This window comes from Odontesthes bonariensis, chromosome 3 (genome assembly GCF_027942865.1).
Source record: "Odontesthes bonariensis isolate fOdoBon6 chromosome 3, fOdoBon6.hap1, whole genome shotgun sequence".
Taxonomy (NCBI): domain Eukaryota; kingdom Metazoa; phylum Chordata; class Actinopteri; order Atheriniformes; family Atherinopsidae; genus Odontesthes; species Odontesthes bonariensis.
This window is the reverse complement of record NC_134508.1, coordinates 22,981,432-22,994,360: the sequence shown is the minus strand read 5'-3', so window position 1 is coordinate 22,994,360 and position 12,929 is coordinate 22,981,432. Positions and strand designations below refer to the sequence as shown.

The window sequence follows — 12,929 nt, the reverse complement described above, 5'->3', positions numbered from 1 at the left end:
TTTAGAAATCACTCAGACACACAGAGAGAGATGATGGAGACGGTTTAATGTGAGTGAATCTGTTCCTGTGATCACTGGCGTTCCACCATCAGTTTAAGCTGGCAAAGAGCTGAAAGTTCAGAGGTATTTTAGTTTAATCTGAAAATTAACAGTCATGATGAGCTAATAATGGTGACTGAAAACAGAGTGAAAACCCGACTGTTCAAAAAAAGCCAATTTAAGCGGTGGCAACAAAATACAAACTCAAGGGACTGACCGTGTGCTTTCATCATGTGAAAGGAAAAAGATGCAAAATACATATCTGCCTGATAATGAGAGAAGCTTAGACATTAAACTCAAACATGAGGATGATGAGCAGCATGCGTCCGGCCACGATGAAACTGAACAATATAGAAACTACACTGCTGTCTGACTCTTTTCCCCTTCACTTACATTCAGCTACATTTCATAAAACCTGCTCTCAGGAAAGCCTCATTGTATTTTCAGCTGACATATATAGATGAACTCTACCACGGTGCTGACCATCCTCACAGCAGTTTATGAGTTTCTACATCATCTCTGGTGCTCTAAGGTTATATACATACTGTGTGAAGTGTTATTTGTCAAAATCACAAAAATATTCAGACGATAAATGATCAAATTTATCATTTTGTATTAAAAACAAATCTGCATCACCAGCTGAATGCACGCAGTTTCCTGTGGCAACACAACATATTCATTTGGTGCTATTTTAACTACTAAGCTCTGTTGTTGTGTTTTTAATCCTAAAAAAGAATGTTTTGCAGATGAAAAGTATTCTGCATGATCTGTGTCACTCATGCAGAATATCATTCGGATGAAAAACAGTGAAAGGGTGGTGCTTATTAAACCTGGTTAAGATATTAAACCTAGAGCGCCCTCCAGAGCATGTTGTATGTCCAGCATGTTACCACGGTGATCCAGTCAGGTTAAAGCAGCACCGCCTTCATGACATAAAAAACTCTGGTGAAATACAGATGAGTAAAGTCACATGGTTTGAGGAAGGAAGGACGATTATCCCTTGCAGAATGACAGTCTTAACAGGACTAAGAGTGTTCTCAAGGGAAAGGACAGCAAACGTGTAACTGCAAACCTAACAAAGTAGGAACTAGTAAACCACCTTCTACCTCATTGTTATGTGCTTTGTCATCAAAGAATACAAGAAGGATCCAACGCACTGTGCGTGTTCAAAGATACACTGTCTCAGCTTCACCCAATGCAACTCTCATTCACCAAAATTTGGGGTCTTTCAACGTGGCCTCAGCACGGAGGAAACTGAGGGCCAAGACTGCTGCTAATAGTAATTGCATAGAACAGAGAACCAGAGTAATATCTATGCAGAGGTTGTAAATGGAGACTATCTGCGCCCCACAAAAGGCATTCTGCATTGAGTATGCTGTGTATTGTGGGAAAACTGAGAGTGGTGTGCTGTCTGTTTCGCAGTGCTGATGAGGAGGGGGGGGGGGGGTAAATAATGTCTGTAAGAACACACTGACACTAAAAGGCACATATGCTCACACCATCAGGAAATGGATGTATTGTGACCCTTTTTAAAAGTGTCTGGTGTTTCTTCGCAGGGTCTCTTTTACTACTGATGTTTTTTGACTAAATGTTACAGGTTACGACGTCTCTCAGTTTGTGCTCTGTGAAGGCGATGTAACTGTGCCGGTGGTGCATCTACTCAGTCTATCTGCTGGGTGTGTCAAATCTTGGGCTGTCAATAAAACAAAATTTTATTCTGATTCATCACACACATTTGCATATTTAATCGTGATTAATCACAATTCTAAGTGCTTGAATAAAAGTAAAACAGAGGGTCCCTTATCGCTAACGTGTGAGCGGATCAGCAGAGTGCCCGGACTTTTTTGAATAAGGCAAACTAAACAACAACTTCATCCTAACAACAGCTTTTAAACTCCCCACAGTTCAGTCAGATGTGAAGAAGCCTTTCTGATGGGAAGTGAAACGTCTTTGAGAACCAAGAAAATAGAAAAGAAGACAAATCAAGAGCATTTAGGATTACCTGGACTTGGATGACTGAAAAATCAACAGATTAATCACGTTTTAATCTTAGATGTTTCTATTTTGTAGTCTGTTTGAAAAAAACAACACTCAGTTGTACTCAGTCCAAATGAACCAGCCAAGAATTCCAACATGGGAAAAAAAGAGGATGCAGCTCAGGAATGTGTCCAGATAGATATAATTAAATTACTCTTAATTAATTAGGCTTGTGACCAGAATCAGCCCCTCATCACCCTCTGGCTTTAGGATGTGCACTTAAAGGAACAGTTACTAACAATTACTGACATCCAGAGGTCAAGCTGCGATGGCAACATCCCAACTTAGATCTCAAATTCTGTTCACCTACTACCCAGCAACATATTGCATCACTGTCAGCGGGCTATATTACCTGTTGAAGAGAAAACAGGAAACTTAGACAAAGTCACTATTCCTCTTCATGTTTTTGCTCCTTTGAGGAAGATTCACGCAGTTGCCTGCTCATGCTTTACGTAATAAGATCCTAACATATGAGATCCTCCTTTTCTCAAAGGTATCCTTTTAAACTTCTTATAAAACAGCATCAACAATCACTTTCCTTCCTTTTCCTTTTCATCACTAAGCATTAGTCCTCTTCTACGTGCATTTTATGGAAATGTGGACATTCTCCCATGCAGAAGAACCCAGAGCACTAATAGCAAAAATTGATTCCTTCTAACGTAGTAAAATAACAGTTATATTATACAACTATTACAAAATACAACTATTATAAACAACAAATATGAGCAAAGCTCTAAGTAACAAATAGAGACTGTTTGTAATGTCATAATCAATTTTCTTACAGATCTTTGTTACACCTATGCTTTACTGATGAGGAGATCTTTGTCCTTCATGAAACTAATTTACATTAATTTACATATCATCTAATAATTTTACATTTCAAAAAGTTAAACATTAAAGATCCAGTGACGTAGTCAGATGTTGTAGTCCAATTTACAGCCAACAGGATACACCTCCCCCAACCATCGCCAAACACACATACACCACAGAACAACAGTGCCAGTAAAAAAAAATAGGCAGTGTTTGGTTTGTCCCATCAAGGCTACTGTAGTAACACGGAGACGCAACAAAGCAAAGCAGCAAGGAGGGCGCCAGTTGTAGCTTTGGATAGAAGATGCTTCAAAGTAACAAAAATAATGTTCTTATGTTCACAAGATTCTAAATATATGGAAACAGAGTTATAAATATATTAGATATAATAGATCACTAGAAATTAATTGGTAAAAAAAAATGGTACAGTTTTACCCTTTGAACTGATCTCCTACAGAATACAGTTTATAGGAAACTGAACAACTTGTTGCTCAAATATTCAGCTGAACAAGTTTCTGTCATCTGTGAAGGAGGATTACATGGAGGGCAGCATAAGTCACTGTTTTACCTTATTCTTTATCAATAAAAATTAGGAGAAAAGAAAGAGTGTAGGAAAACAAATCAATCTCATCCAGAAATTCCTTCATACATTTTGCAGACAAAGTAGTGGCAGTGACACTTTTTTACTTGAATGTGTGAAGTTTTGCCAGGCTGGTTCTGGCATTATGATGTACACTTCTTTGACAAATTCAAATAAAAAAAGGGTGCTCTTTTTTCAAAATGTTAGCTGACAACTGCATCGTTCAAAAACAATAATATTTAGACCAGAAGGAGGAACTCCACACTCAGTACTTTTGCTGGTCAACACCAGAACTTCCCATAGTACCGACAACAATTTACCTCTTTGTTCATTCACAAGATTCAACATAAAAGCTTGCATTTAAAAAGAGAAAAAACACTCTTTAGCCCGCTGGTTTCCTGCACTGTGAAAGCAGCTGTGGTTCAATGTGTCTGCAGGAGGCTGTACACCATATCCTGTTTGGCTGATGGAGCTGGCTTTTCCGGTATCGTACAGTACACATGGTACACATCGGACTAGGGGAGGAAAAGGGGAAAAAATTGAATTCAGTATCTCTAGTTTGTTTAAAACTATATAACGTAACAAACATATAGTCTACCGTGAACCTTGTTTTACTCACATCTTCAAGTTGTGGCTTCTGCCTGTTGAGTTTCTCAGTACCTGCACACGAAAGAGAAACACAAACGAAGAAGCTGTAAGTCATGTCTGGCATTTTATTGCACCATCTGCATAGAATATGAAGAAACAGGGAAGTTACACATGTTGAATTCCTGTAAATACAAAAAATGTACAACACAGTTAGCTCCTTTTCACTTGGGTTTCATCTGTTAAATGAAAATTATCAATAAGTGCCGAAGGTTTAGAAATTACTGAGCAAAAAGTCGCCTTCATCACCTGCCAGAGAACCATTATGGATTTAAAGGGTGTAAGTAAAACTCTGCTCACCTGCAGGACAGTCGCCACCAGGGGGTGAAGTGATCACGCTGTAGACTCCATTATTTGAAGGTGACTTAGGACAGAAAGTAAGAAGAAAATAAATCAATATTCAAATGATTCATTCTTCAGAGTGATGAAAGCATTATGTCTGAAAGAATAAAATGTTTGGTAATTACCATCCCTCCCTTGTCAATATCATTCATGCATATAAAGTCATCTACAACAGAGGGGAACACAGACCAAAATTTAAATGCAAAATACACTGTGTACTGCATGCACATACAATTCAGTGATGTTTCCTGACCACTTAATGTGAACATTACCTGTGAGGTTGCCTCGTGTTCTGCACACAAATGAAAGATAAAAAATATTCAAAGATCAACATTACATAACACAAGGAAGCTAAATCTGTAGCTGGGCCATTAAGCTGAATATCAAGAGGGCTCGTCAATATTTCCTGTATTAACTGTGTGATCAGTTCAGGGTGACATGTCCTCACCTCTTGTGTGACGGTGTTTCTAAAAGAAAAAGAGGAAGAATGAGAGCACTGAAATCTGTTTTTACAAACGCTGACTTATTCATAGCTATAGTGTATTTTTTACCAATATACAACAATACATGATAAAATGTCAATAAATTCTAACTATATTATCCTTTGCTACAATTATATCTGGAAATAATTACTCCATATTCCTATGATCCAAACAGGCACAAGCTGGCATTCATCTTGTTATTCTGATGTGTACTCTGCATTGAAGCTCTTTCTGACTTTTATTATAAAACCTGAATTTGAATAATGATAATAATAAAATACCTTCACTGGCTTTATAATTCAACAGAGTTCTCACCGTTTTTTTTTTTTACTCTGAGACACGTCAGCACCAGCACGATGATCCCTGCAGTTATTCCACCACCTGCCACAGCTGCTACGATCCTCCACATATCTGTTATTTCTGTTCCGGATGCCACAAACAGGATTTACTTCTAACTAAAAAATGAGGAAGTCTGTTTGCTCCTGAAGTATTTTCTTACTCTGCTTTGGAAACCACATCTTAAAAACTGTCTGAAAAGTTTTGCATTGACACTTTGGATCATGTCTTGAAGGCAACGTAACTCAGAAGTTCTGCAAAGACTGACACGTCATGCATCTTAGTCACCAGCATCTCACCTGTCTTATTGTTTCCTGATGTCACATTCCCAGTTGTTCTGGTGGTAGAGCTCATATCAATTGTAGGATTGTGATTATCCGACCCTTTAAGACACATATATGTTCAATATTTGTCAATATTATCCAAAAAGACCAATTTAAACTAGCTAACTCCTGTTCTTTAATCTCTTCTGTAGAATTAATCAAGAAAAAGTAGAAAATGCCACCAAAACATGGAAAAAGTCTTGGTCTGATAATAGCTTATAAAACCTAGATTTGGCTGATTATGTATAAATAAATATATGAATTACCTGATGTTGTGTGTCCAGAAGTTGCATGAGCAGAAGTTAGACGGTGGCTCACAGTCAGACCTGAAGAGGGAAAATAAAATAAAATAATCAATGAGGTGCATTATGTTTTGGATATTTATTGAAATGTTTTGTAGTTCCTACCTGTGGTTGAAACAGTTGTCAGTGTGTCTGTATTCTGTGGCCTGTGGGACACTGTTAATAGAAGAAGATTTAAGATTTAAGGTTTTATGTGTGAAGCTTTTCTTTTCAGTCACTTGTCGACAGTGAGAGAATAATTTGGTTCAGACTGTCAGTTCAATGTTTCAACAGTTTCAGAGAGAAAATGATAATTGTGACATAAAGCCTTGAAAATAAATCTTTTGCAATGTTATTTCAATATCAATGTGTACTGTGAAAAAACCGAGACAAGAGTTTTTATCCATTATCTTATCACTTCATGATGATCATACTGAAGCAGAGCACAAATGTGGAATTATAAAGTGAATCGTTGTTATTTTGTTACCTGGTTTCAGGTTCACAGAAGCAGTGGAAGTGGAGAAACTCAACTTGCTCACAGTCGACTTTGCTGCACAAACACACACAGCTTTCAAAATAATCAATGAGGAGCATTATGTTTTGAATAATAATTTAAATGTTTTGTAGTTCCTACCTGTGGTTGAAACAGTTGTCAGTGTGTCTGTATTCTGTGTCCTGTGGGACACTGTTAATAGAAGAAGATGGGTTTAGGTGTTAAGTTTCATGTTTTTCAGTCACTTGCAGGCAGAGAGAGAATAATTTGGTCCAGACTGTCAGTATTTGGAAAGCTGCAATTTTTTCCAGGTTCTATGTTATAGAAATGAATCGTTGTGTTATGTTGTTACCGGGTTTCAGGTTCACAGAAGCAGTGGGAGTGAAGAAATTGAACTTGCTCACAGTCGACTTTGCTGCACAAACACACACACACAACTTTCTCATAGAGAGGATGATGATCTGGATCATTATTGAGGTGTTTGACATGTCTTACTATAACTTACCTGTTCTCATGGTAACTGCTGAGTTTGATACACCCTTCACATAATCTATAATAAAAGGAAATCAATTGTGTACAGTTAAATAACCATTTGGAGTTATTTATTTATGCAATAAATTGCACACAAAACCATTCGAAACTAAACCACATCAACCCTTTTTAGCGATTTTTAGTCAGTTGATTCATAACAAACTGAAATCATTTGTGGATCCAAATTCAATTTTGTATCAACATGCATCATCCCAGCATGATGAATCTACATCACTTTTTAGAATATATGTGTAAAGCAGTTGATAATGTAGAATAGATCAAGTTCTTTTTACATAGTAAATTATTTAGATTAGTTCAACAGCACACAAATCACAGCCTCTAAAATTTCCATATAGTCTAGTTAGAGAGAGTAGAACTTGAGTCTTTTGTGGAGGTGTCAGAGAGGAGGATGCTGATGAAACTGCTCAGTATCATAAACAACCCCTCTCACCCCCTGCACTCCACACTGGAATCCTATCAGAGCTCCTTAAGCTGTAGGCTGAGACCACCGAGGAGCACCACAGAACGCCACAGGAGGTCTTTTCTACCTGTGGCCATCAAACTTTATAACTCCTCCCCTTTCTGCAGGAAGGAAAACTGACACACCTGAGAGAATGAGAAGAGCAGCACCAATATTCATTCCTTCTCATGTGCACTTTAAGGTCATGTCATTCCATGTTTCATGTGCAATATTATCTTCCGTTATCATGTGCAATATTCTTCTATATTACATCAAGTTTTATAAGAAGTGCAATATCATTTCACTTTCAGCCGTCAACGAAAACTGTCATTATCTGCTTTACTTTGTATTTAATGTATCTTGCCTTCTACTCATTACACTTATTTTTACACTTTTTTTTTATTATATATATATATATATATATATATATATATATATATATTGTAATTGCAATGTTGGAGCTATCTGGCACAGGAATTTCCTTCAGGATTGATAAATTCCATCTTATCTTATCTTATCTTAAACATGCACTGAATATCGTTCACCAGTGAAAAACAACATAGTCTGTCCTTAACCAGCTGCATGTGAGATGGACATCAGAAGAAAGAGCATTTTAGTGAATAACCACTATAATTCATTTACAAATGTGCAATACGTCCAGAGACAAAAACTTTGTGTATTTATCATGTTTTTTATTTTTATCTTTTTACCTCTCGTGTCTCACACTGAGTTGACTGCACCTTCAATTTCGTTGTTCTTTTGTCAAAAGTTAAATGATAATAAAGATTTATCTCATCTTATTTTAGTTGATCTGAAAACCTCTTGAACCGTGATGTTCACTGGGGATTGAAATGCATCATTGGATTGATTGCCTCGGACTATTTTGAACAAAGAGGAATAATCAGATAAGCTTTATTTGATTAATGCTAAAGTGCCTGCAGAATGAATTAAATTCTCTACAGCATTAGCTGTACTGTATGTTTACTGCATGCCAATAATCACGTACTATACTCAGCGTGCTAAATGCTAAACATCAACATGTTAGCATGAAGACATTAAGATCAAAGTGTGGTTGTGCCCAAGAACAAACCAGCATAGCTCCTGTTTTCATTTCTGCCGTTCACTTGATTCACCATGTCAAAGACTTCAAAAGAGAGATTGAAATGTGGAAGCATTCTTTGTGATGTCAGAGTCAGTGCAAACGATCTGTGGCATTTTATATGAGCCACATTCAATCATTTCAAAGAAAGGGTTTTCTTTGGTAAATTTATATTTTTGACTCACCAGCCAAGCTGCGTGGATCACTACGAGGAGAAAAAGAGTTCAGTTTATTTTCCAAACTGTAGTCACAGCTAGCATCCTTTTGTTGAACTAACAGTAGACGTTTGAGGATATTATCAACTGGGAGAAAGAACTGGCAGATCCAGGGATTCTTTTTTGAGCTCCTACTCTCCCTGACTGTTAATGTTCGGACTGGACTTCCATCTTCTCCAAAGTACAGGTTACATGTTGTATTATGTTTCACAGATCCAGGCAGAGAGCAAACGAAGATAACATCAGCATCATGTTGTTGAACACTCAGTTCTGGCTTTTGACCTGCAAAAACATAAAGTGCCCATGAGCCATCAAGTGCTGATACTGTAGGAGTACAACAAAACTTTGACACACTCCCCACATTTACTAAAGTCTTTATGGTACAACTCTGTAACAAATCATCCAGTAAAAACATGAAAGTCAGAGACTGACCTCGTGCTTGAATCTCATGCAAACAACCTGCTGGAAATAAAAATATGTCAATATATATTAAACTTTTACTAAATTAACACAGACATTTTAATAATTACTTATGACAATAAGGATTCAGACTAAAAATCAGGATGTACTTTGTCTCAATGTGGAAACTAGTTTTGAATCCACACTGCAGCATCTCATTAAATAACTAAATGCACAGCTCAATAATACAGTAAGAACATCTAACATAAAATCATCAGTTCAGAACATAAAACTACATTTTGTCATCAATCAGATTAGTTTAATTCAGTTTATTTATATCATGCAGATTCCCAACAAAAGTCCTATAAAGGTACTTTAACAATAAAGTTCATTATAATCCAAATAAAATTAAAATCTAAAATATTTATATGCCTATTATGCCAACTCATGAAAATGTGCCTAGTTTAGAAAAAACAACATTTTGCATCAGATCTCTTCAATTCAATCCACTGTTCTCAACATACATGAGGCCACATTGGAGAGGAAAACTTCCTTTTAACAGGAAGAAACTTTCAGCAGAACCAGACAGGAAAAGCACCAATCTGCTGCAACCGGTTAGGAATTAAGAAGACAGAAAATAAGGGACAAACAGCAGCATAACACCAGGCCTTTGGATAACTACTGAGGAAGAAAAGGGAGAAACATAAGTCAATGACCAAATGAGTATCAAATAAATATATGTGGCGAGTAAAAAGAACATGAAAAATGAAGTGTGGAAAGGTGCTCAGTGCATCAGTGGAGGGTGAGCAGTCTATGGCTAAAGCAGCATAACTAAGGGATGTTTCAGGGTCACCTGAGCTAACCTTAACTATAAACTTTATCAAAAATGAAAGTTTTAAGCCGAATCTTAAAGAGAGAGAAGGTGTCTGGTTCCCAAACCCATACTGGCAGCTGGTTTCACATGAGGGGGGCCTGTTAACTGAAACTTTACTTTAATCCTAGAAACTGGAGAATTATCTCTCCCTCTAGCTCTCATTAGAACCCTAATTCTAGCATTTTGGACCAGCTGGATGTTTTTCAGAGATTTGTTGGGACAGTTCACTAATAAAACATCACGGTAGTCCAGTCTAGAAGAAACAAACACATGCACATGTTTTCCTGCACCACCCTCGGGCAGGATGTTCCTAATTTTAGAAGCAATGTGAAGTGAAAGAAGGCGGTCATAGAAACCTGTTTGTGTGTCAAAAAGAAAGATCCTGGTCAAAAATAACATCAAGCTTTCTCACGGTGCAGCTGGAAGAGAAAGTAATGCAGTCTAGAGTAACTATAAAGCAGAACAGTGTCTTCCTGAAGCGATCAGGTCCAAAGATAACGACTTCAGTTTTGTCTGAATTTGGAGGCAGAAAATTCTTTCCTCCAGGTCTTTATTTCTTTAAGTCATGTCTGTACTCTCACCAACTGACTGGTTGCATTTATATCATCAGCATAGCAATGGACACCTATGCCTTGGTGTCTAACAGTATACCCAAAGGAAGCATGTACAAAGTGAAAAGAATCAATTCAAGTGCAGAACGTTGTGACTTTCTCCGGTGAGTGAGGAAGATTCTTTGTTGCTGTGAACAAACTTGAATCTACCAGATAAATATGACTTAAACCAGCCTAAAGCGGTTCCTTTAATCCCAATAATATGTTCAAACTTGTGGAACAGCATCATATCAAATGCAGCCGCGAGATCCAACAGAACAAACACGGACGGAAGCGCACCATTCGAAGCCAAGAGGAGATCAGTGCAGAAGAGAAGCCTGGGGTTGTTCTTATCCTCCTCTATCAATGATTAATAATAAGCACTTATAGTTTTACAAAGGGCTTTCTTATATATTATTTAACCATCTTTCCAGATTAAGTGAAATCCTTGTAAATTACGGGAACACCGCTTTCTTTGAAGCTTTCTTGAAGTCTACTTTGAAGCACGCAGCTGTGAATTAAACCACGTATCTGGCGTCCTCTGCTTTCTCACACTTTTCAGAGAGGCAACATTGTCAAGTGACAAGATGATCAACTTGTGTGGACGTAAAGTTCAGGTAGCTGCCCTCTGTTTTATTAGGCACAATGGAAAATTCATGAAATTGATTCTTTACAATTGGTTACATCTTTCTCTGACAGACACCTATAAAAATAAATTATTCCCAGGTGCTGCTCAGAGTCTAAACTCAAAGGTTATTTATAAATGATCAAATAAGACAAGGTTAAGAGTTGGTGTTAAACTTTCAGCGTCTTCTGTTAGAACAAGATCAATGGTATGATGAAGAGAGTGAGGAGCAGGTCTGTGTACATCTTGGAAAAAGCCAATTGAGTCTAACATAGAATTAATGGGGAAATTCACATGAATGTTAAAGTCACCCACTACAATGAATTTATCTGCTCTCAGCACTGAGTTTTTTTTTTTAAAAACTCTAAGAGGTCAGACAGAACATTTTCACATTTTCAAACGAGAACCTACGTTCATTAGTAAAGTCACACGATAGCAATGAGAAAGTCTGTAGAAGGTTTAACTCACACATGAAGATGACAAACAAGAGTCGTGCAGCCATGATGAGGAAGTCTTAAACTGTCCAGAACGCTTTAGAGAAGAGATGTGAGAGAGTGTCTCACGACACGGGGGTAGATTTGTCATTTAACTGCAAATGTTCACAGGAAAACCACAGTGAGCGTCAAAAAACTCAGACTCAGACGTAAAGACCACAAACAACCACAGATGAAATTGTCAAGTGCAAACATTTTATTTTAATTACATGTAGGTTTTTCTTTTTTCCACAGAAACGTCTGTTTGTTACTTCTGTTTCTGTGGTTTTCTTTTTTCATGCAACAGCTTTGTTCCTGCTCGCACGTATATGAACGTAAAACCCTTGCACACTCATTCTTTGCATGTGCACATTATGCTTTATTTAACAGCGTTTACTTAAAACTGTTGCCCTCATCACAAGATTCTCATTTTAACTTTTTCATTTATCCACTAACTTGTGTCAAAGTTATTTTTTTTAACTAAATCTGCATTTTATTATTCAATATTGAAGTATATATATACATTTCAAAAAGTATTTCAACCCATGTTGAACATATCTGAGAAATGAACTCATACAAAGCAAAGCTGAAGGTAAAAGACAAGACAAGCACTTGTAAGTCAAAGTGAGTTTGGAGCTCTGCATGTTGAACGTCTGATGCAGCTGTTTTCACTCTGTGAAAAAGAAAAACTCATTCATTAACTGTGTTCGGCATGAATTTCAAATGACAGAGATCACATTTTGTTCTTGTATTTGCAGGGTTATACATGTTTGATCCAAGCATTTACAGCATTTTAACAGAACTTGCCCCACCTAGTGGCTGATCAGAATATAATCTGGTCAGTGTCCCTCACAGTCACTCCTCCACTGATCGACAAGTCTTCTTCATCACTTAGCAACACATGCATCTCTAAGGTAAAACTCTCAACCACAGCTCCCTCTCAGCTGTCTCATAAGAAAGATACATCATGTATTCAGGTACAGCAACATAAAAGAGCTGTGACTTAAGCTCAAAACAACACGAGTTGTCATGATCACAAAATAATTCCTTTGACCTGTTGCAAACTTCTGGAAACAATATTCAGAGTCATCTCACCAGTGATGCACTCATAGGTAACAATACTGTAGGTTTCATCATAATCAGCCTGTAAATGATTTGATAAGATGTTAGACGGAAGGAAGAGTGAGGACTGTCTCATTGAAAAAGGATTATTACTGTAAGAAGGAAAACTGTTAGATAAAGGGGGGAGTGAAACTTACCATGTAGCTCCCTCCATCTAAAACAAATCACAAGTT

The 12,929-nt window shown here is 37.2% G+C and overlaps 1 protein-coding gene across 1 annotated transcript; it reads right to left on the bottom strand.

Annotated features, from left to right (window-relative positions):
• Positions 1 to 155: 155 nt before the first annotated feature.
• Positions 156 to 11,716, bottom strand: LOC142377200 (uncharacterized). The gene is made up of 17 exons (XM_075461068.1): positions 11,630 to 11,716; positions 9,106 to 9,135; positions 8,644 to 8,955; positions 6,874 to 6,918; positions 6,721 to 6,783; positions 6,510 to 6,560; positions 6,363 to 6,425; positions 6,002 to 6,052; positions 5,861 to 5,920; positions 5,571 to 5,654; positions 5,251 to 5,355; positions 4,902 to 4,920; positions 4,726 to 4,745; positions 4,579 to 4,619; positions 4,412 to 4,475; positions 4,086 to 4,126; positions 156 to 3,981 (listed from the first exon to the last, which is right to left on the bottom strand). Exons 1-17 carry the CDS (start codon positions 11,661 to 11,663, stop codon positions 3,889 to 3,891), a joined length of 1,176 nt encoding a protein of 391 aa, XP_075317183.1. The 5' UTR covers positions 11,664 to 11,716; the 3' UTR covers positions 156 to 3,888.
• Between the last annotated feature and the right edge of the window lie 1,213 nt (positions 11,717 to 12,929).